Raw genomic sequence first — 24,545 nt, forward strand, 5'->3', positions numbered from 1 at the left:
TTAATTATTCAAAGAGAGCTTTAGAGAGCTAATAAATTGGAACTACTCTCTACAACAGAGTCACTGTTATATAATTTTATTTAATTTTTATAATCAACTCTAAATAGGGTTGTGAAATATTAAATTTCGTTTCTAATGAGCACCTTAATATTATATATTTAACAATCTCAAAATATATTATTAATAATTCATACTCCTATTAGAATAATTATGATTTGTGAAGACTTTTATATTATTTGTGAAATTTAAGCTTTCATTTTAGGTCATTTGAACTGCATTCGAAAGAGAATTTAACACTCACATCACTGATTTTAGTTTGGCATTTTTACACTATGTAATAAAATTATATATAAAGATTTGACTACATAAATTTCAAAAAAGAATAAGCAGAAAAAAAAAATTAAATTAAATTGTGCTCCATTTTTCCTACGGAGAATTTACCGATTTACAAAGAGCCAATTTTTAAAATCAGCAGGATTTGAAAGGGATAAGTTAGATTTCTGTAATGAATACATGTCAGTTTTGTACAATAGATGCGAAATTTTTTACTAACTGTTACTATGATGAAAATCATAATTTTATAAAGTTATAATAAAATACCTACCTGTCAATCTGAAAAATAACAAAAACAAATTTATTGCTTAACCTATCACAATTTGACGACAATTTGACAAATGTGACAGCTCATATTTGACATTCCAAGAGTTAAAAAAATCAACATTGTGCAATTTTAAAATCGGCGTTTACAAAAAACTTTTTGCAGGAAAAAAGTTTTAGCCCTACTTACAAAAAATTGTCAAAAAAAACTAAAAAAAATGTTCCCTGACGCGTCTAGTTTATCTCCCTCACCAGGAAAAATAATCAGTTTATTAATTATTATTTAATAAAGTTAATAGAAACTTTAATCCAACCATTACGTGACTCAAATGATAAATAATAATAATTGAATCTAGACACTAGACAGTAATAATGATTGATTGTAGGCTCGACTAGAATAATGGACCTCTAACAGTAAACAAATTTAATTCGACAATTTGGCGCAACTTACAAAAATTACGGTTGCCCATGAAGATATCTAATAAGCCAAAATTCGGTGGATGCCCATCTCGATTTCAACAAACCGGCCAAAATCCCATTGCAACTCATTAATCACAATTTACAACCATTACCCGCTCAAAAACAAAGAGATACAAATCTCAGCGGCCCAAATATGGATGTCGCAACTGACATTGATGACTATTGAGATAAACTTGATTTATTGCAGTTGAATCCTATTGTCACCCACAACAGCTCTTACTAAATCCCATATGAATAAAATATTAGATAAAGTCACAGAACTGATGAGCTATTAATTATTTACGAGTTTGTACTACGCCAATTAATTCTGCCAAAAGGAGAGATGAAAGTTATGTTAATAACAGCTCGTAAATAAAGTGGACTCTTTCAAAAATTATGCATGCTAAAATTAATTCTGTCGTTTTTCTATTTGTAGAGATACAAGAATTTGAGAAAACTTGTGTTGCTGCTCTGTTTAGCGTAATACCGAAGCGTTTACTCGATGAGATCTCCATCAGCTTTGTTAATTTGCGACGTCTCAATTTATTGTTTGAAACAATGGAGTTTTCTCGATTATTATGCTGCATTTGCACAAAATGAAGCTGCTACACTTTTCCTTACTTCCCATTTGATTTTTTTCACATACTTCACCTACATTCATATTTTTTAAAGAAAGTAGTTCGTTTGGTAATGCACCAACCCTTTCACCCTCAACGTGTTACGTAAAAATTGATTGCGCCGAATTTTGTTCATATCTACTAAAAAATCAGAATGGAAACTTTAGCTGCATTTAATTAAAACAAATTACGAAAGTATCGATTTGGTAAATCACCTCTTAAAAATTCCGTGTTCTTTCTGAACCAAAAATTTGAGATTTATTTAAATAATTACGCAATGTCAATTATTTCAATGTAGTGTTACATCCGGCAATTAGGAACAGAAAGTGTAACGTGAAGAAAATTCAGATTTGGTAATACAACTCAATTATTTTTACTCTAACTGTAGGTTTATTAATTTATGAGGTATGTCTTTTCAGTACTTAATTAGAACTGGAAATTGAGAAATGTAGTACATGGAGATTTATCATATCTAAGCCAATTAAGACTACTGAATGAATACTAAACGTGGAAGATTGGGTGTAACTTTCAAAGCACTTTTCTTTCTTTTCTCCAATTTATCAAGTGTCTTTAACGTGTCCCCCTGACCTGCGTACGTGAACACGCAATTTAGATTTTATTGCGTACAAATGAGTTTCACATAGCAATTGGCTAAAATCCGAACAAAAAACATTAGCACTGATTATTCTTCATTTCGTGCTAAATTATTGTTTATACTTTCTTCAAATCGAAAAAATCGTATTGAAAGTTGCCGACATAATCACACATTATTACTCGCCATTTACTTTTCTATTTATTTAAAAAATATCGATCTTAAACTAGACACGCTTTGATGTATAGTAGCAGTAAAATATTTTATGTTTTATGACTCGTTCATCATGTTATACAGGATTTTTAAATCGGCGGCAATTTGATAGAATTACTTTGATTTCTTGTTTTCGTTTTATCTTTTCAAGGACTCCCTGTTGAAGCAATAAAACCAAACAGCAGGAAATTTCCGTTTCATCTGACTGGAACCGTTGTAATGGGTAAACTGAGTGGAATTAAATACGAATCACGGTAACAGTCAATAAGCAAAAATCGAGCAAAATTTTAGGTAGGCACGTAAGAAGTGTTACGAAAGAATGACTTGATAAATTACTCGTAATAAATAATTAACTAAATAATTACGTAATCAATAATTTAATTTGACTTATTGTTTAGTCATACCCAAGGAACGAATTTCTCTGTAATTTTTTCCCCAATTACTTGAGTTAAAATTTTGAATATTCATAACAGAGCGTATTGAAATAGTTTAATTGAAATTGAGTTAATTGCGCAACTAATTTGACAATTGAAGATTTAATTTAGTTTTTAATTCCAATTCCGGGAAAGGTATCTGCGTAAAACGATTTTTTTATTAAAAAGAACGTTCGTAAAGCTCGAAGCTTTACATAACCGCGACCAATAACTCCAAAACTAATTACTAATTACAACTGCAGCAATATCAATTATTTTTTATAACCCCTTTTAATAGCGAAAGTAATTTTTTCGTCCCGTCTCAGTTTACGAAATGTACTCCAGACATGTTCCTTCCTATTCTACTTTAATGGAAAGTACGCAGTTTTCTAATAAAACCCATTCCATTAAACTAAATATATCAGTTTTTACGATTAGATAACGCCCGTTTTTTATGAGTAGTGACAGTTATCGGCGTGCGAATTTTATATACTGATCGTTACATAAAAACCAAAGTAGCACACTTTTCATCCGAAAACAGTTTTTCTGGTACTTCGTCTTACTTGGTTAAGAATGTTGAAAAGGCGTCGATAATCAATTTAAGAACTAAATACCTTACTCAATTACAAAATTCTGTCTAAATGGTAAAAGCTGATGGATCCGTTTAACCATTGTTAGGACATTATTTGGAATTAGGTAATTTGTACACCGTGGAAAATCATTAATATTTATAATTATATGAAAAAAACCGCGAATTGCCCTTGACCGCGACTTCGGGATTTTTGCTCGTTTTGGTTGTCTAATCATATTTTTTCGACTTCCGTTATTAATGCGATCATTAATTGGAGCCGTCATTATTCCGTATGAGCGAGTGTCAAGGTTGCGAAGAAATGAGACTAAAAATGCGGAAATGATGGAGGCGGCTTGAGCTTTGAGTTTCCACGATTTACGCAAGAAATCACATGCTTTGGGTATAATCGCCGGTTTGCTTTACAAGAAGAAAGGAATCGTAATTTCGGCATTGTTTAATGTTAATTTGAGATCTGCGTTTAGTCTAGTTTTCGGGGTTTATTTAATCGCATGGAACCATTTATTGTGCTTGTGAAAGTGGAATTCATGGATTAATAGCCAAATTTTTGTTCCTAAATTGCTTTTTTGTCGAATATTAGAAATCAATAGCTGCCAAAATGTGAAACTTCAATGAGCTTTGTTTTTGCAATGGCAGCTTTGAGATATTTAATTTGGCAGTTTCAACATCGACCAATTGAAATTTTATTAAAAAAGCTGATTGAGATTTATCGCGGTTTGTTAAACGATACAGATTTTTTGCTTAAAAAGGTACGTTTGCATATATTGCCACCAAAACCAATAATTGAATCAGTCAAGCACGAAATTTCTTCTCATTTGCATTATGACTAATTTTAATTAATCGCACAAATTATATTAAAAAGAAACTGGTGCAATATGGTTTTTAACAATTAACTTTCTATAAATGAATGTAAATAATTAATTAAATTATCAACTTGTGCATTTTTGCGACATGCAATTAACATAATTTCTGTCAGAACTGTTTGTTTCGGTTCATAAATAATTTTCTTTTGTACGAGTTTAAAAGATGTTCAATCGTAGATAACCCACTATACATACCTGCACAGTCTCTCATAAACTCGTTCTGCGTCAGACATTCTCACTATTATTAATGGTTCCCTTGTTAATTAAATATTTAACAGCAAAGTCATGAATAAACAGGAAGTTTTCTAGTTAACAATGCAAGCGACATCCTATTATTGGCAGTCTGGGTTTAATGGACCAAAAGCTAAAAAGCGTCACACTTAATATTTAGGCCAACCATAAAATTTGATCCGCTACATTTAGTTTTGCTGGATTTTCCATCAATTTGTTTTTGGATTCATCTACTTCATTCTCTACAAGAACTTTTGAAACTTCTGCGCTTAACAGAGGTGTACTTAATTTTTCTATTTTTTGCAATTTCTTTGATCTTTTTTTATACTCCTTCCGATTCTTCAAATTTCAGATTTTTTGAGTATTTAAATTTTCAGGTGTTAAGAGCAACTTTAGATTCTCAAAATTTAATAAAAATACAGAAACTGAAGAAGACGAAGACTTTAAACAATGCATAATTTAATTAGTTTCAGGGTGCGAAGAATTCACGTTGTTCTCATTCTCCAAAAGACCTAAAGAGTTCCAAAATTCTCCATTTCCCAAATCATGTTTCACCTCTAATCTCACATTTTCCGACTCAATAATAAGACAGTTAATTTTCCGGTTTTCCACAGGTTTCCACGCAATCGCTCCAATTTCAGGCGCCCTGAAAAACACACATTGTCATAAATATTCTCACCGGAATTACTCACCCAGTCTTAACGAAACTCAACAACATCTTCACCATGAAGTTCTTCATTTTAACATAAGTCGTCTTCTTATCGTCATAGTAGAAGTACTGGTTGTCATCGTAGTGAACCACTTCTACAAAACAAAATAAATTGGATCGACGTACACTCGTTTTTACCACTTTTTGATCCTCCGGTATACTTGAACTCGTACAAATAAACCGAAGAGTTGGTCGCCTCCGCTTGTAAGCTCACTGCTTTTGCGACGCCATCAACTGTGATTCTGTCAGTCGTCATCTGGACGACATCGGAATAAAACTCTCGAATTTTTCGTGCGATTTCCTCCGACGATGTCTTTGGTAAAGTGTTATTATAATGTAGTAAAACCGGTGCAATGGAAGACCAATTTTTGTCAATTTTTTCAACACCTAGGTCTGCAACAAGAGCACCAGTTTCGTGCTCAACAAACGACGCCATCCATGGTACATCTTGTACTACTTTCTTCTTTAGTAACTGAAATGGTTCTTCAGTAATAAAAGGGTTTGATCCACGTTCAATCACTGGTCCGAATGGTGAAATCGGAAGAATTCCATATCTATAGAACGAAGAAATATGACTCATAATCTGACGATGATGCCGTCGTTTCAGACACTCAACTAGTCGCAGATTTGGTGTTTGTGGACACCCAACGAAAAACGCAAGAGTTTGGGCTTTCGTTAAAGCTCCTTTTTGAAAAACCCATGGGTTTAAAGCGCACCCACTCCTAGACAAACCTCTATGGAAGAGACCCAGTGACATGGGCGAAAAGTAGTGAAGATGAACACTGGCGCCACCTGCAGAAACTCCAGTTAAAGTGACAGAGTCTGGGTTTCCTCCAAAGGCTGCAATGTTCTTTTGCACCCATTTCAAAGCCATGACTTGATCCTTCAGCCCATTATTACCACTAACAACGTCATCTTCAGTACTCAAAAACCCGAAAACTCCTAATCTGTAGTTTAAACTAACAAAAACTACGTCATGATCCATTAGATAAAGTGGTGACGCGTATTCATGGCCACTGCCAACCATGAAACCACCACCATGGATGTGGACCATGACGTCCAATTTCAGGGAAGTGTTAACAACCTCCTGAGGGGCATAAACGTTTAGGTAAAGACAGTCTTCATCTCCAGTGTGTTGTTGGAGGCACTCGTACAAAAAGTAAGCGTGTAGGGTTCCACTCCATGGTTCCATGGGTTCCGGCGCCTGAAAATGGTACATTATTGGAAGCGACGCGAGGTAGGTTGCATACTTCGAAGCGCTTGTCTCCAATGGGTGGATGGGCATATGGTATTCCTTCAAACGCCGAAAATGGACGTCCAGACAGGGATGTTTTGTGGTAACCCAGAATTTTACCCATGGGGGTGGTAACAATGGGATTTTCGCCCCAACATGATGGTACTAAACGAGTTCATTGTTAAGTGTCGTGGTACGCATGTCTTACCCGTTAAGAAAAGAACTGTTGTTAAAAAATTCTTAAATTGCGTCTCAGTTGCGACTGATATCGGGTCAATTACTCTTTGTTATCTTTATTTATAACTCTTTTATTTCGGACTGAATTGATTTCTCACAGATGGGCGCCAAAATACTTAAATCTATCTACAATTTCTTATTTTTAGTTTTAATATAATAACTCTTTGAAGTTCTAAAGAATATTTTACATTTTTAAGCTCGTTTTGGCACGAATACTAAAAACACCATCAAAAGATTTAAATTTCTTTATTAATATTTACACAAACTTTAAAACGACGATTTGAGTTTACAGGTAAAGTACTAAAAAGTTAAGTAATGTATGTACATAACTTCGACAGCGTCATACTTATTATAGAAGTTCTGGCACGATGACAGGACGAAATTAAATGTGAGACATTATCACCGTTTGCTAATTGCGTTCAGTGATAATTACATACGCAAAACTCGTTTATCCGATCATCATCGCTTTGAACTCTGAAATAATAAAATCAAAATTACTCCCGGAGTTTTCATTTACTAACCTTCCCAGTCCACAGTCCCGGAGCCATCAGTGTCAATCTCTTCAATCATTTGCTCCAGATCAGCCGGTGTGATTTTATCATCTAGTTCTTTCAAAATCTCTCTTAACAAGTCCACACTAATGTATCCTAATCCGTTCTTATCGTACAACCTGAAGGCATCTTTGAGTTCCCGCAGGATGGCTTCCGTGTCTTCTTCCTCCTCCACCACGAAACGCGCTGCTAAATGCGCGAATTCTTCAAAGCTCATGACGCCGTTTCCATCCGCGTCAATTTCCGCGATGATGCTCTAGAAAGTGTCGTGAAGATTGGGTTGTAAAATGTGTACAAACCTGAAGTTCTTCATTTCCGAGTTGGTGACCTAACATGTCTAAAATTTGGCCGATCATGTCCACGCCGATCTCACCTTTCTTGTCCAGGTCAAAAGAATCGAAAATTTGTTTCAACACTAGAAAATTTTGTTATGGACGAAAGTAAGCGAAGGAACTCACTTTTAAGTTGGTCTTTTTCCATGTCGAGTTCTTTGGTTAACTGAAGAAGTTGTTCGTCATCCTGGAAAAAACAGTTGGGGAAATAAAGCGAAGACGGAAACTTACCATTTTGAAAGTTGTTGTGAAGACCCGGGCTAACAAGACACTAATTAAATGTGTTTTTAATTAAAGGACGAAATATTTATAGAACTATCAATTAGAGTCACCTTTCGATTAAGGAGGGGATACGGCTTGGAAGATAATAGGCGATTTTCAGCACAATTGGGACGACAAGGTTAAATAAACAAGCGAGTTTTTATTCAATCCTGTATTAATATCTAAATTTGATTTTATAAAAATGAAAATTCTACGAAGGGACTTAACCAATCATCACTGCTTTGAATTCTAAAAAAAAACGTTTTTTAGGTGTTGAAATGGGAAAAAATTGCATTTACCTTCCCAGTCAACGGTGCCGGAGCCATCGGCATCAATCTCTTCAATCATATTGTCCAAATCATCCTCGCTCAGTTTATCATCAAGCTCCCTCAAAATCTCTCTTAAAACTTCAGTGGTGATAAAACCGTTCCCTTCTCTATCATACAACCTGAAAGCTCCTTTCAACTCTGTTTGAATAGCTTCGGTATCTTCGTCTTCCTCTACCAAAAACCGCGCCGCCAAATTAGCAAACTCGTGAAAACTGACTTCTCCATTTCCATCTTCATCCACTTCTTCAATAATCCCGTCTAATTCCTCACCATCCAGTTGAGTTCCCAGCATGTCTAGAATCGTACCGATCATATCCACATCGATATAGCCTTTTTTGTCGACGTCGAAGGCGTCAAAAGTCGATTTTAACACTAAAAATGAGGTTTGAGAAGGTTTGAAAATCATAAAAAACGGTGTCGAGGGGTGCTTACTCAAAATTTGTTCCCTATCTAGGTCATTCTACAAAGAAAATTGTTAAAGAGGTAGTAATAAGGACGTACTTACCATTTTTAAAGAAGCTCCTGGAGCGACGAGGTCTGCTTAAGAACTGAGGAGGGGTGAAGGCATAAAATAGATGTGGTGTTTTATTACAATAAGACTAGAGATGCGTCTCGGCTCAATTATTTTAGTCATGGAAATGTCAAGTCACAGGTTGCGTAGTTGAGTACGGGGTGTTAAAAAAGTGCTAATTTATTTACAGGGTCTAATAAAATGTTTTATTGCTTTATATTTTTACATAGAAAGAAATGAAAAGTATAATTTATTTGGTTGATCTATTTCATTTTTATCTGATACTGATAATAATCTAAATTAATCTAATTTTGGTACATAAAAGAATCGATGCACGTTTTTAAATTAATTAGATTCTGGGTCGGTTGACCAGAACCTAAATTATATCTTTAATTTTGATTAAATATTTAACATCATGTTAAAGTGGAATGTGAACGTTTTTCTGCCAATCAAATTTCAGCAATCGTCAAAATATTTGGGAGACTATGTTAATTTGAATTAAATTATTGTGTACATCGGCTAATTAAATTAAAATAGTCTAACAGAATTTTTCAATCAATTGATTAAATTAGAAAATTTCTTGGAGTTTTTGTTCACAGAATTTTGAAGTTAGTTCATAATTTAAATTTGATCCGACAATTTGTAACTAAACGAAAGAATTACCTTCAAATTTCACTCTAAAGGTTTCACCAAAATTAACAAATTTGTACATTTTTAATCGATTTTTAATGCTAAAAATTATTTTAAATCTTTTACGAGTCTAAATTTAATTAACTTATAAATTTACTGTAGCTCAGTTTTTCATTTTCACAAATTGACAGATTCTTGAATTTCAGGTTGATTGGTTCGATTTGAAGTTTTAAGGTCTGGAAACCGACAATCTGGATTATTTATTTCTGGACTTAAGGATGTTTTTAGTTTGCCATAGTTTCAGATTTTCAGCCTTCTAAAATTTACTCTCAAACTCGTGAACTTTCAGTTTCTTTATTTTACCATATTCATAGGCTTTCCGCTTACTGATTTAAGTTTTTTAGTGTTGAAAGTTCCCAGTCATTCATTATTAAGTTTTCATTTGTTCAGAAGTTTGAAGGTTAAAATGAGCTAACATTTTTTTGTATTTCTTTTTTTATAATTTCATCTCAAAGCTTATTTTCTATGAAAATTTCTTTGCGTCTGAATTCCTGTTTTTTCTAAAATAATCGATTACACTTTTAATTAAAAAAAAATCCGACTACTTAGTAAAATTTAGGAATTTTTAAAATTATAAATTATAATTCTGTAATTTGTTTGTTTTAAAAATCATATTTGTTTTACACTGAATCTTTCAAATATTCTTGGAAATCGGTATAAAATTTTTAGTATAACTTTATAATAATAATTATGTATTAAGAACCATTAAAACACTTCAAATAAGTGCTCTATTAAGTGATTTTTTGCATCAGTTTATTCACGTTATGAAATTTTATGTGTCGACGTGATTACATCTGCATTATTATTCATTTTAGTTACATTTACGACTAGAGTTACTGCAACTGACTTTATTTATAAATATATTTTAGAACTTTAGTTGTAAAACAGCTCTAATAATTACTTAATAAATAAATAAATACATAAATAAATTATATAATTAAGTTTATTGACATGTTGAGTACTTTTTTATCCCACTGCAAGCCCCCCCCCCAACATTTTTTTCAGTAACCCACAAGACCGAAATAATTTTTACTTCACCTATTTCCCCAAACTTAGCCTAACACCAGATTTCGCGTGCCAGAAACTCGCGCAATCTATTGTAAAAGCGAGCGTTCGATGTGTCACAAAAATAGCGTTTCAGCAGCCCCACTACAATAAAGGAAAAACCCTATAAACAAAAATAAACAAATCAAGGGCAAAACGTCTAGACCCGAATGTAACGTCACTATCTGGATCGCATAGTAGCATTTTGAAGTAGGTACTTTATAGTAGATTAGAATTTTAAATAAACTGATCTGATTGGAGCAGTGTTTGGATAAGCGCCAAACACGAAAGCGGGTATAAAATTTTTTAGAGGGGGCACAACGTGTTCTACGCAAGCATACCGTGATAAATTGTTTTGCTAAATCGCTTACATTGTTTTACAAGGGGAGGCCAGGGTGGGAATGGGGAGATTCTCGAGAGGACGACTAAAAAAATTGCTTGGAAAAAACACCGAGCAAAGGTACCCTCAGCGATTATCCTCATAAATACTCTTAATAAAAAATTTTAAGAACAAAATAAGGGTTTCATAAGAATGTTGGATCAACAACAAAAAAGACAGAGGGCGCCTTTGTAAGATTATGAAATCGGCAATTAAAATCCATTGTTACGAAACGCTCTGTCCTGGCATCGAAATTATGTCAGTCCGACCCTGTTTTCTATTTTACGATTAATTAAAAGATGAACAGCTGGATTCCTAAAAAAATGTGTAGTGGCCCCGACCCCACTATTCGCAGTATGCGAACTTTTATAAGAGTGTGCCTCTCACGTGGTGCTTATTTCTTGCACATTACACCAAAGAATCTCCATCAGTCATGGTAAGTGTGAGTTATGGAAGTGTACGTAAAACTCATTTCATTTTCAACAGGATGAGCTAAGCAAGGATCAAATCGCTCGTAAGTAAATTATGATCACTTATTATTAAGAGGAATCACGAATTTCTTGTAGTTCTTCAAAAGGCCTTCGACACCTTCGATGTCGAGAAGAAGGGAAGCATTGGTACCGTCATGATCGGAACCATTTTAAGCATGTTGGGTGTCCACACCACCCCTCAAATCCTGGATGAAATTATCGCTGAAGTGGACGCCGATGGATCTGGTGAATTGGAGTTTGAAGAGTTCATCACGCTTGCTTCTAGATTCATGGCAGAAGAAGATGCGGAAGCTATGCAATCAGAATTGAAGGAAGCTTTCCGGTTATACGACAAAGAAGGTGAGTTGAGTTTTCAAAGACACGGAAATCTATTGTGCTGTGCAGGCAACGGCTACATTACCACCGCCACCCTTAAGGAAATTCTTAGGGAGTTGGACAACAACCTCAGCGACGAGGAACTTGATGGAATCATCACTGAAATTGATACTGACGGCTCAGGAACTGTAGATTATGATGGTAATTTATGATTTGGCTACTCTAACGGCTATAACTTTGGATATTTTGCAGAATTTATGGAAGTGATGACGGGAGGAGACGACTAATTTCATTACTAATTAAATAAATAATAAAGATTTGTTACTGTTGATCATTTCATTTTCGCGAACGTAAATTCCGTACGCAATATTTTTCAACAAGTTTGTTATTGATTTAATACTGACGTCTACTCGGACTTGGCAGAGAATCTCTGACAAGACATGGAGGAAATAAATCACGATCTATTTTTTATTTTTATTTAGTTTCATCTCCGGTCACTTATTCGGAACATTCCTTATCTAATATTGCACTATTATTGCACGTGATCTTACTTAAAAAGCTTAGACATGACTGCAGCTTCGACAACCTTCGCCATAAACGCTTCCTGAGGGATGATTTGGCGGCAATGGAGGCGGCGACTCGTACACATTATCGTCGTAACATTTATGTTCCAACTTGGTTCTTCTCTTGTAGTGACCTTTCTTGTAACGACCACCAGTGCTGGTTGATGGTACCACAAAATCAGTGTGTTCTGAAATGGTTCTTAGGTGCGAGCGTGGTGTTGGGTAATGGTACACCACGTGGTGCTTTGGAGTTAGATATCCATTGCTGCGACTGCTGAGGGTTGGGGGTCTATAATGGGGCTCACTGTAGTATGACGGCATTATAATAGCGTCCGCAGCTTCACTTTCGACGATGATGACCCGTTTGTTGCCTTTGATCAAACTGGGGTTTTGGCGAATACAGTAAAAGACAATAAGACTTGTGATTACAGCAACGAGAAGAAGAGATCCTGCCACTCCGGAGATGAGGGGGATCATATCGTCTTTGTCCAGCCAAGTTGTACGTTCTTCAGGCACTTTAAAGGCGCCACAGTCGAAAGGCGAAATCGTTTCTTGTGTTGAACTCATCAAACAGAACACAAAAATTTTTCCTGGTGGTGGTTTGGGGACTATTGTAGTACTGTTTAAAGATACATGTGATATACATCCAGTGGTTGTCTTATCGTCACTGTCAAACCACAGTACATTGGTCTTATCTTCTGACGATGACCCTCTTATGGTAATATATACATCGTCATCTCTAATGGTAAAGTCCATGATAATGGTACCTTCCCGTACCACCAAAGAAACCACAGTTGAATCAAGGTCTTCGTCTAAAAGTTCTTGCTCTGCCGGGCGACACCGTATCTCCCTTAGATCCGAAGAAGGTGTTGTGGAGGGTACTGTCGAAGTAGACCATGTCGTGGTGGTACTTATTTCGGATGTTGAAGAGCTTGTTGTATCTGAATTGTCCTCCGTGGTTGTTGAAACTTCTGTGGTAGAACCTGTTGGCCCATCTATCGGTTCTGTAGTCATTTCTGTTGGCAGTTCTGTTGTTTCTTCTGTTGGCAATTCCGTTGTTGGTATACCTGGCGTCGTTGTTTCATCATCAGGTGTCGTACCATTCGAACAAAAGGTAACATCCTTGTAAAGTTGATGGTACGGCGCGCAAAAAAACTCCGGTGGATTGAACAACGCCACGCCCCAAGTTTCAACCAGATCTTTCAACCAAACGAGATTACAGTCGCAGACGAAGTCATTACCAATGATGATTATACCTCCTTTAACACTTGAGAAAAGTCTTTCCGGTAAAGTCTCCAAAGCATTTGAAGATAAATCCAACGTGATTATTGACTCCATATCGTTGAAAGTTCCAGCTTCAATCTCTTTGATTTTGCAGCCTGACATGTAAATTGATTGTAAAAGCGTCGCGCTCTTGAAGCTGTCTGCTGTTACTGTCTTAAAGGTGTTGAACTGGATATCGAGCTCTTTTAGATTATTCAGTTCTTCACTTGCTCCGAGTATCTTCGGGAGAATTGGATTGGATTTTTGTACGATGCAGTTTGTTATTTGTAAAGACACGAGGGACAAAGCGATGGCACCAAGGACATTTTCGTCGAAATCGGCGGTGGATTGACATATTATTTGCAAGGTTTTTAAGTAGAGGCCTACAAACATTTCTCTGCGAAATTCTTGGACACTTGTGTTGAGGTTAAGGCGCTTCAACTTGGTGAAAGTAGCTCCTTGAAAAGCGTTTTCATCAATTTTGTTCAAAGTTGAGCTTTCTATAATTAAGTCTGTGAACGGTAAGTCACAGTCTAACCAGCCTTCTGCAAGCTCCCTATCGAAGACGACTAGTCGAAGTTGATTAAAATACATCTGAAACGAAAAATAACAGAAATTACGCGCTGAAGAGATTTTGATAATATAATGTTTATCATAGATTGATGACAGTTTGTAAAAGATTAGATTAGTGTCCAACACGATCTGTTGATCAATACATTTAACACAAGCCGATTATGTGTAATTTTATCGGTCAGTGATGTGGACAAGACAATCTTTGCCAATATTTGGATTTTTTCAGGTTGTTTCTTTCATCTGTTAATTAATACAAATGAGTCTAAAAACATTTCGCGGTAACAAAAATAACTGATTTAAAAATGTTAGGGTTTTTCCGCCTATTTATTTTCTTACCGTGTCTACACCCTCTATGCATGTGATTATCTCCTGGCAAAGATTTGCCACCGAGGCGTTAACAATGGTAACTGTCCTATCGGTCAGCTTGTTACAATTTGATCCTGCCATTATCCTCTGCGGGACAAAATGCGGCGACTCTTTACTAATTAAACCAGACTGAACATTTCTCTTTTCATCTTCATCTTCATCTTCATTGCTTCCATCGGCGGCTTTAACATTCACAATGACCACAATTAAAACCGCGCAAAAAATCACAACTCCGGTTATGGCGGCTATGGTTCTATCCCATTTCGAGAACCATTTTTTAATTTTTTTGCTGCTGCAACACTAACTTTATTATAGTGTGAAGATAGTTACAATTATAACTTACCTTACATCGTTTAATTTAAATTTTTCTTTAGATGCACTCATGTCTTTCGGTCTTTGTGCGTTTAGTGATAAAGTGTGCAAATTTCCCAGCAAGCTCGTCGAGATAAAGCGAAATATTTACATTTATTGACAGATGTTAATTAGTTAATATGTGGCTGAAATTAATCCGTATCGCACAATTTCTGATAAAACATTGTTGATTGTGATTTCGGAGCTCTATTCTACGAATGGCGTTCATTCTTCGGATAAATTTGCGGAAGTGTCTAATGCAGGTTCATTGTTAGGCATACAGTTTGATTACTTATAGATTAAGTTTTGATCATTATCAGATATTTTTGTTTACTTATAATGTATTCCGATAAAGAATGGAAATAAAGTTTAATAGTATTTGAATGGTACACCCAGAGCGTATTAAATAGCGGGAATTCCAGAAGGTAAGTTTATGGTGCCATAAAGCGGAAAATATGTTCTTAACAAAATTTATGAAGACATTAACATATTTATACAGTAAAGTGTAATAATAATACTATAAATAATTATCGATCAATAGACAATTTGAGTTCATTGAAGAGAGTATTTAAAACTCTTGAAAAATTAGAAGCGTTTGGACGTTCCAATGCTTTTTATTTGATGGCTACTTTTGAACTTCGTTTAGGTTTATATTTTATATGTATATTTCGTGTCTTGTATTTTTGAATGCTAATGATTCAATTTTTATATATTTAGTGCCGTTCTGAAGCCAAAAGTGGAGGATCTTACTCAAATTTTGTCCAAAATCTTTTGAAGATTGAATTTCGATACCTACACGAATTTTGAAAATAATTTTTTTTGAAAATGTAGTGTTTTTTATTTCGTTCCTTATATTCCGTATTAAAAATACAATTTCCAAAGTCTTAAGCTTGAGGGCTATTACGACAGAGTTCCTCCAGGGAGCAGTGGCGTATTTGTATGATTGTTCTACAAATATTTCCGACATTCTTCACTAAAATTCGCAATTTATGTAATTTTTGTGCTACAGCCATGAAATTTAGGAAACTTGCAATTTTTGAGTCCTGTTTTAACTCTACCAAATTGCAAAATTGTAGAGCCGAGGAGAAATTTTTATTTTGAAAATGAAGCAGATATTTCCGTCATCCTTCACTGAAATTCGTATTTTTGATAATTTTAATACTACATCAATGAAATTTTGGAAACTGGCTATTTTGACCCGTGTATTAAGTTTATTAAATTTCAAAACTGTGGAGCCAAAGACACATATGTTAGAAATTTTTATTTGAAGACGAAGCAAAAATTTCAAATATACTCAACCAAAATTCGTAATTTTGGTAATTGTGGTGCAGAGCTTTGAAATTTGGGAAATTTACTATTTTTGAGTCGTTTATTAACTCCACGAAATAGCAAAATCGTCGTACAAAAACACAGATTTTAGAATTTTTTTTAAGACCCTACAAAAGTTGTCTTATGCTAAAATTCGTAATAATGCTATATCTACAAAATTTGGAGAAGTTACTTTTCTTGAATAGCTTATTAACTCCACCAAATTGAGAAATTGTAGAGTAAAAGACTCAAATTTTAGAAATTGTGATTTTGTGCCTCAAGCATAAATTACCATCAACCAATGTGTTAAAATTTGTAATTTTAACAGTTTTTATGCTACAACTACGAAATTTGAGGAAACTGTTGCTTTTGGGTTGTGTATTAACTCTACCAAATTGCAGCGTTGTGAAGTCACAAAATTTAGAAATTTCTATTTGGAAAATAAGGCAAATACAATTTCTGACATCCTTCACTAAAATTCGTATTTTGGATAATTTTAATGCTACAACAATGAAATTTGGGGAATCTACTTACTATCTTTGAGTTGTTTAAAAACTCCACAAAATTTCAAATTTGTAGTACAAAAAATACAGATTTTAGAAATTTTCTTTTTTAAGATCCAACGAAATCCAAAAAAAATCTTATGATAAAATTCGTAACAACGAAATTTAGAAAAGTTACTCTTCTTGAATAGTTTATTAACTCCACCAAATTGCAAAATCGTAGAGTGAAAGACTCAACTTTAAAAAATTTTCATTTTTTTAGACCCAGCAAAAATTGCCAACATCTTAAAATTCACTCTGAATGTGTGAGAATGATTACTTAACTACCTGCAAAATCAGTTTTGTCTACAATCGTTGGAACACTTTGTAAATTAGGATTTATTTTGGAACTCGATTTTCTGAAAAGTCGTCATTTCTTATTCTTATTACGTAGCGCCACTCAAGTTCTTTTTGTTAACTCAAGAAAAAAATTGATGCAAGCAATTAGGAAATTCATGTAAGTTGGTAATAATCCTTTTATTGAAATCAGTTGTGTTTCGAATTTTGGACAAGACGGTCGTTCTGGAGTTTGTGTTGTTCTGAAAAACATTCTGACAAGGTAAATTAAGCCTGTTTTGATTGTGAGATTTTATTCCATCTCAAAACCGTGTCTTCCGCGAATGCTAAAGTTTTGCAAAACAGTGCCGAAGTAATTTTTAGTGCGCGAGAAAAAAGCGAAATTAAAGTCGTGTGAGTGGTGTCTGCTTCCTAGAGGGGGATGCAGTGGTACGAGCGCGACGATACAGCTTAGGGATCAGGATTAAAGGGTAAGTTAATTGATAGTTTAAAGATGTAGTACAAATTTTTAACAAAAAATTTCTATTGCAGTAGGTTCGTGTACGAAGGCGACGGCGACGTTGGATCCAACAAGGTAGGATTTTTTCCTTTTGGGTGACGGGATTTGAACGACGGGTTTCTTTGCGGGTCGCGTTTGCGTTTTTCGCGGAGTGTAAGTGCGTCTTTTGCGTAGTGGTAGTGCTGTTATGTTAGTGTCTTAAAATTCAGGAAAAAGATGATTCAATTCAGGTAAGTGAACTTTAGGTTCCATGGCGCTTATAAAGTAAACGAAGCCCGTTTTGTCACAGAAGAATGAATATGTTGGTCTAAAGGCCGTCTGACACGGTCCACAATTATGCACAGAATTTAGTTTGAAAAATTATGTCCAGAAATCTTCATCGTGTCATACACACTTTGCACACAATTTTGCACATAATTCTGTGTGAAGAAAAATTTTTAGAACATGTTCTAAATTCTTCCAGAATTCTGTACAGAAAGTGCGCGGCAAAGTTGCGCATGAAGTTGAGTCATTGCGCTTGAAGTCAACTAACGTGTGTTGTGCTCAAATAATAATGTCGTGGTCTAGAAATCAAGTTACTCTTCTAATTGAAGAATATCAAAAACATACATATTTGTACGCCGTAAAGACGCCGCTGTACAAAAACCTGCATGCTGGCAAGCAGCACTTGAAAAAATTCAAGAGTCATTAAGACCATTGCAGCCAAATATTACCACCCAAGAAATAAAGACAGGTGCTTTGACGACCAATTTTCTGAATGTAGACAAAAAGTATACATCCAGCATTAAAGTATCTTGCTTTGATATATGAGGTTCTATGAACTTCAGCAGATATTCAAATTGATCGTTTATTAAATCGTTTTTAATTTTAAAGATAAAATTTTGAAAATTTGCATACCTCCACAGTTGACAAAGCTCTAGAAGCTGACGCAAAAATTTATTTTTTATCACTGATAGTTTTGGCGTCGCGACGACTTAAAAATGTAATTTTTAGGTAATTGAAAGGGTTTGTGATATCAACCCCTAATTTAATTTTTTTTCAACATAAATATGTTAAAAATATCTCAGTTGTTATTTTAGATTCAATGCAAATTGTCTTCAAAATTTGAGAAAAAAATGCTGTTTTATCAAGTTAGTTTCCAATTTCTTTACGTCAAAACTGGGAACTACGTTTACACCCATCTGTCAACGTCTTGTGTCACAAATGACATCTATTCTTTGGCTCGTTTTAGATTGTAACAAAAGTCTTACTTGTTGAAATTGTCGCTTTGTCGATGTTAATTAACGATTTCTGGTGTGCATAAGTGCAACAAGCCCGTGTTAATCAAAATTAACCTTTATAAAAGTGAATGAAGTGACTTGTGAAATTTTGGTGTAAACGTAGTTTGCCGCTGCGCTGTCATAATTTTGAAAACTACTTGATAAAACAACGTTTTTTTCGCAAATTTTAAACACAATTTGCATTAAATTTAAAATAAAAACTCAGATATTTGTATCGCAGTTATGTTGGAAAAAAATTGAATTCGCTAATATTTCCGCAAAAACTCAAAATTCGCAAAAAATTATACTTCTTAGGCGTCGCGACGCCAACCAAATCGTGATAAAATACAAATTTGTGCGTCAGCTTCTAGAGCTTTGTCAACTATGAGCGTATACAAATTTCCAAAATTTTATCTTTAAAATTAAAGACGATTTTGAGGATGGACACAAGTGTTGCCGGACCCTGTATATGGAACAATTAAAAAAATATAGCGCTACACTTTTATGGCTTTAAATTGTCAGGAATTGATGCACTCGTTTTCTGAGCAAAAACAAAATCCCTAAGTTAAACGTCAAAATATTTTCTAATGCGAAGCCGTGTCATACATGTGCACCAAATATCTTCAAAAATACTATTCATTTTTTAAATCAGAAATATATCCCAAATTCTGTTCACATTTTCGTTCATAATTGTGGACCGTGTCAGACGGCCTTAACGAGAAAATAATAAAATACTAAATCCGTTTATTTATTTTTTTAACTTATATTTTCAATGCTAATGATTCAATTTTATTATAATTAGTAGCGTTTTATAGCTAACAGTAAAGAACCTTAACCTAATTTTTTGACGACCGAATTTCGAATCAGAATTTTTTAAAATTCGTTTTTCTAAAAATGTATTAAAAATGCAGAATTCATTTTATTTCGTAAAAATTTAATTATAATGATTCAATTTTAATATAAAAACCTAATTAGTGCTGTTTTAAATCTCACAGTAAAGGCATTCTCCGAATTTTTCAAAATCTAAAACTGTATCTTGAGTTACGGATTTTTAAAATTTTGTGTTTGAAATAGTTGACATTTGGTTTCAGAAAAAGCATTGTCAGATGAGATTTGATTTAAAATTTTTGAGTCTCGTCATTTCAATTTTTGGACTTTTGATGTTTTGGACATTTTTGGAATTTTTTATTTTCTCGGGTCTTTAGGTTTGACTTAAATGCTTATATAGAGGATGATATTGAAGATATTAAGGAAATATATTTATTTGCAAAATTCAGTAATTTGCTTCATAAAACCGTATTAATCTTTATGAAACAAAATGAACTAACTGCGTATAGCAATGTAATTTATTATCAATAAAACATTTATTTTATCGCAAATTGGTAATTCTTTTTTCTTTTTATCTCAACCTCGGGAGGTATTAAAAAAAATTGAGCGGGTTTGTGTAAGTTTTTAATACTCTTTAACTTGTACATTAAACATTTTGCTCTGAAGTAATTTGAGAAACGAATATTTGGCAACCTTTGTAAAATTCTTACGTATCCTTTGGGAAACTTTTTAAAGACATTACTGGAAAATTGTTCGACAAATTCTTTGTGGGATTTTATATAAAAAAAAGATTATTTAAGTGTCAGCATAAACTTCTTTATTGACTTTCACATATACATAGAATATTACATTTTGGAAACATTGAATATAATAATTTGAATATATTATGACACAAAACACAACAGCCATGTTCAATGTTAGACAAGTACTCCATTACAGTGCTATATGATATTACACATATCTGAATACGGTAAAATAGTAAAAAATGGTGGGGTCGGGGTTGCCCTTCGCGTTTCTATGCGATAACGACCTGACACTAGAAATTTTTTTAGAAAAATATTGCACGTTTGCTTTGAGCTTACATAGGAACGCGAAGTTTTGCAACGCCTCGACCGGATATGTCTCGAAATGGTCTGGCAACGCCTCAAAAACAGCAATCACAAAACATTGCCACAAAAATATTTGCCATTTATCAATTGCACAATTGCGATTTTATTCGTACAAATTTTACAAAATATCGCAGCTATTACTATGATATGTTCCAATTTTGATTCGGGATGTGTGCTTCTGAAGCTATCATTAATAGCTAGAGTCTAGGATTTTAGGTACGTGATAGCAGAGATTTCGTGTTTTTTCCAAATTTAATCGCGTTTTGCTGAACACACTGATAGTGCATTGACAAATGTATTCTACCCTTCTAAGACTACGCTAAATAGGTACTCTTAATTAGTATTTTAACAATAATGATATGGATAATCAAGCTCACAAGTTTTGGATTAAAATATCTCTTATAACTATATACTACCATGCAATTTTGGCTCCCTCTTATTTTATAAAAAGTTTTCATGACGATCCCATTTTGAAAATGTTCCTGCCGGAACGATTCTGTCTCACAAAATGAGGAGCGTCAATGAAAATTTATCAAGTTTTTAAAAAATAAGTTTCTTTTTACAATTAATGCGGCACCTTTGATATGATAATGTATACTCCACCGTGATATGTTTGTAGGCCTTTTAGTCCCAATCAAAACTGAGATGTTTGCGTTTGTGTGCGTTCGCAACCAAGAGATTTGGAAAAGAATCAAATTGTCGTACTTACAGCTAAGACATCACGTAAACATCAAGAGTTAGAGAAAAAGACATATAGTTAAGAATTGGGACACTCGAGATAATGGTGGATGTAAATTTTCAGACGCTACTCAGTCCTATTCCTGTCGGAACGTTCTGATATGTATGAAATAGTGCAGAAGCTGGGTAAAGACACCAAAATCCGTCTTCATTGAGAAAGAGACACAATCACTTTTACCATGATGTTTAAAACGCAGCGCGCAATGAAGATCGGAGTGTGTTTCTACTTCAGCTTCCTTGAAAGTCATAAATCTAAGAAATACATAACAAGAAGCTTTGAAATACGTTCTTCTATCATTACAAGCAACGTACATGCTCTAACTTGTTGCAAAACAGGATAAATCTAACTTTAAATATAAAATATTTACGTTAAAATTCTAGCTAATCCTGCTAAATTCTAGTTTCTCAATAATTACAAACAAAACACATTTCTAAGTATAACTAGTGTTAAACGACTCTCACTGTGCTTGCCCACATACTCATGACCGCAACACAATAACCGATTCGGTTAGAACCGCTTGTTGAAATGTCAGGAGATTTGATAACGCAATTCATTTTTTCCAAAGGCAAATTCTGCAAGTTGTATTCGCGATGTTCTTGTTGCATCATACACACTGTTCTCTTCTTATGCATCGTTTCATCGTCCTTGTCTTTGAGGCCTCGTAGCCAGTTTTTGTACCATTGTAGTTCGCAATGGCACAACAACGGATTATCTGGAATTGAAACTGTCAAACTGAATGAACAATCTAGACTAACTTACCCATTATATCCACCACGCGGAGAGTATCCAGGATGGGCTCCATTACATCTTCGCCGATGTGCATTAATTTGTTGTTTTGCAAGTTCAGAGTCTCTAAGGAATTCAGGTTCTCAAACGTGAGGCCTGTTAATGTTCGGATGCTGAAATAACGGTGTTTATATTATGAGATCAGCGAGTCGGTTTTTTACTTTTGCTTTATGAGTAAAGCTTCGGTTTCTTAACTTTTTATGTTTTTACGTGCTTAATTAGGCCGATTTTAACGCTTTCAGTTTTTATTCTCAGAGCTGGATTAACGCGATTTGAATCTCTGGTCGGAAAAAAATATTGGGGGCCATTCAGATTCTTCATAGTTCCTGTTTAGACACTTAAAATGCTTTCTCGGTTCGGTTTGAATTTTCTCTTTAGATACTTTTATTTTAAATTTTAAATTTTCCTTCGATTCTTCTGTATATTTTTTTATAAATAATTTAGGAATATCTGGACTTTTTAGATTTTCTAGATTCTTCTTCGATGTGCTCCAGATTTTCTTTCAATTTTCTCTAGTTCCCCTAATTTTTTTGTCTACAACATAATTTCTTAATTTTATAAGATGTCCTTACATTTTTGGTCCTGTTTACATTTTCCAGATTTTTCTAAATTATGCAAAATATTTTTTTAATTTTTTTTCCGATTTACTTAAATTCTCAGATTTTTCATCGATTTTATCTAAATTCTTTGGAAATTTTATTTAACTTTTCTAGATTATACGAATTCTTTTTAAATTCTGTTTCATTCTCTAAAATTTTTTATTTGGATTCTTTATGGATTTTTAAAGTTTTTAATTTTACAGACAATTTTGAATTACTTTAAATTATATATCTTCTAGATTTGCCTTACATTTTTTAAATTCATTTAAGACTCTTTTTTTAAATCATATTTAGAGTCTCTACATCTTTTTATATTGTTCTCAGATATTTCAAATTTGAAAACGTTGCAAAAGATTTTGACAATTTTTGTTTGTTGCAAAAAACGAAAATTTCTAAAATTTGAGTTTTCCGCTTTACAATTTTGTAACTTAGTAGAGTTAATTAACAAGTTGCGGTGGGTAATTTCCCCAAATTTTATAAATGGAGCACAGAAATTATCAAAACTACTACTTTTACCAAGAGATGTTGGCATTTTGTGCTAGGTATGAAAATAAAAAAAAAATAAAATTTGAGTCCCCTGTTTTACAATTTTGTAATTTGCTAGAGTTAATAGACTACTTAATTAGAGTAACTTCCATAAATTTCGTAGCTGTAGCGCAAAAATTGACAGAATTACGATTTTTTTTTCAACAGATATTGGCAATTTGTACTTGGTGAGAAAATCAAAAATTTCTAAAATTTGAGTCTTTTGCTCAATTTTTTAATTTAGTACAGTTAATAAACTACTTAAGAAGAGTAATTTCCCTAAATTTTGTAGCTGTAACATAGAAATTAATCAAATTACGAATATTAGCAACAGATGTTGACAATTCGTGTTTTATGTAAAAATCAAAAATTTCTACAATTTAACTTTTCTGCTTTACAATCTTGTAATTTTGCAGAATTAATAAACTACTTCATAAGAGTAACTTTCACAAATTTCGTAGCTGTATCACAAAAATTGTCAAAATTACGAATTTTGGCAACCAATGTTAGCAATTTGTGCTTGGTGAGAATAAAAAATGTCAAAAATTTGGGTCTTTTGCTCTATAATTTTGTAATTTGGTAAAGTCAATAAACTACTTAATAAGAGTAACTTCCTTAAATTTTGTAGGTGTAGCACAAAAAATATCAAAATTAGAAATTTTACGAACAGATGTTGGCAATTTTTGGGTGAAATTTGAATTAATTACTTAATTAAATTTTATATCTATATTCTTTTAGACTTTACTTTGTGTTTTCTCTATAGAGTATTTTAGCGCGTTTAAAACGAGTTAGAAATTGTAACACCTCTAAATTGTATTCTTTTGGTGTAAATATTTCTGTTTTCCAAAAAAAAATTTAGAAATTTGTTGTCCTTGCACTAAAATTTTGTAACTTGTCGCAGCAAATGAGGATTTCATAGACGCAAAAAACTGAGTCCCCATTAAAAACTTCCGCTTTTTAAAACCTAATTAAATTTTTGTTAAAGCATCTGCAGTTCGCTTTGTACGCCAGAACTTTTCCAAATTCGATTAAGAGTCTACCTTTAGCTCAACTAATCAGAGTATCAACTTTTCATCACAAATAGCACTAATTGAAACTTCGAACTATTCAACTCAGTAAGCACGCTAATAGCAAATGCAAAACCGACATGTTAATTACATATCCTCATAAGCCCATTTCAGCGAAAGTTGTTCATTGTCTTTGACACGAATACGCGAAACCTCGAACCGAATTTAAGAGGAGTTCTCGCTGAAGTTAAAATCTATTTGAACGATTCCGTAC

General features: G+C 33.7%; 5 protein-coding genes and 1 pseudogene across 8 annotated transcripts in view; 1 reads left to right on the forward strand and 5 right to left on the reverse strand.

Moving 5' to 3' along the window:
• Positions 1–5,033: 5,033 nt before the first annotated feature.
• On the reverse strand, positions 5,034–6,568 carry LOC148168786 (venom carboxylesterase-6-like). Its single transcript, XM_088046250.1, has 3 exons — positions 5,425–6,568; positions 5,267–5,378; positions 5,034–5,220 (listed from the first exon to the last, which is right to left on the reverse strand). Exons 1-3 carry the CDS (start codon positions 6,566–6,568, stop codon positions 5,034–5,036), a joined length of 1,443 nt encoding a protein of 480 aa, XP_087902376.1.
• A 416-nt stretch (positions 6,569–6,984) lies between these two features.
• LOC148168787 (troponin C, isoallergen Bla g 6.0101-like) lies at positions 6,985–7,891 on the reverse strand. The gene is made up of 5 exons (XM_088044837.1): positions 7,869–7,891; positions 7,764–7,824; positions 7,605–7,720; positions 7,276–7,561; positions 6,985–7,228 (listed from the first exon to the last, which is right to left on the reverse strand). Exons 1-5 carry the CDS (start codon positions 7,869–7,871, stop codon positions 7,203–7,205), a joined length of 492 nt encoding a protein of 163 aa, XP_087900963.1. The 5' UTR covers positions 7,872–7,891; the 3' UTR covers positions 6,985–7,202.
• Positions 7,892–8,121: 230 nt separating this feature from the next.
• LOC148168788 (troponin C, isoallergen Bla g 6.0201 pseudogene) lies at positions 8,122–8,912 on the reverse strand (annotated as a pseudogene). Its single transcript, XR_015770782.1, has 3 exons — positions 8,660–8,912; positions 8,198–8,599; positions 8,122–8,147 (listed from the first exon to the last, which is right to left on the reverse strand). The product of XR_015770782.1 is annotated as a troponin C, isoallergen Bla g 6.0201 pseudogene (transcript).
• A 2,280-nt stretch (positions 8,913–11,192) lies between these two features.
• On the forward strand, positions 11,193–11,988 carry LOC148168789 (troponin C, isoallergen Bla g 6.0201-like). The gene is made up of 5 exons (XM_088045498.1): positions 11,193–11,287; positions 11,338–11,365; positions 11,418–11,681; positions 11,727–11,858; positions 11,910–11,988. Exons 1-5 carry the CDS (start codon positions 11,285–11,287, stop codon positions 11,942–11,944), a joined length of 462 nt encoding a protein of 153 aa, XP_087901624.1. The 5' UTR covers positions 11,193–11,284; the 3' UTR covers positions 11,945–11,988.
• Positions 11,989–12,119: 131 nt separating this feature from the next.
• LOC148168790 (uncharacterized) lies at positions 12,120–14,844 on the reverse strand. Its single transcript, XM_088045497.1, has 3 exons — positions 14,766–14,844; positions 14,393–14,714; positions 12,120–14,077 (listed from the first exon to the last, which is right to left on the reverse strand). Exons 1-3 carry the CDS (start codon positions 14,804–14,806, stop codon positions 12,218–12,220), a joined length of 2,223 nt encoding a protein of 740 aa, XP_087901623.1. The 5' UTR covers positions 14,807–14,844; the 3' UTR covers positions 12,120–12,217.
• A 5,453-nt stretch (positions 14,845–20,297) lies between these two features.
• The window catches only part of LOC148168791 (uncharacterized), a 58,253-nt gene continuing 54,005 nt past the window's right edge, over positions 20,298–24,545 (reverse strand). For all 3 annotated transcript variants that reach the window (XM_088045316.1, XM_088045314.1, XM_088045315.1), the window contains exons 8-9: positions 22,114–22,253; positions 20,298–22,066 (exon numbers count right to left, since the gene is read on the reverse strand). In XM_088045316.1, the coding sequence (XP_087901442.1) occupies positions 21,801–22,066; positions 22,114–22,253 (406 nt within the window). In that variant the 3' untranslated portion in view covers positions 20,298–21,800. The remainder of the gene's footprint in view (positions 22,067–22,113; positions 22,254–24,545) is intronic.

Source organism: Gnatocerus cornutus, chromosome 9 (genome assembly GCF_029298725.1).
Source record: "Gnatocerus cornutus isolate USDA-ARS CGAHR chromosome 9, icGnaCorn1.1, whole genome shotgun sequence".
Lineage (NCBI taxonomy): Eukaryota > Metazoa > Arthropoda > Insecta > Coleoptera > Tenebrionidae > Gnatocerus > Gnatocerus cornutus.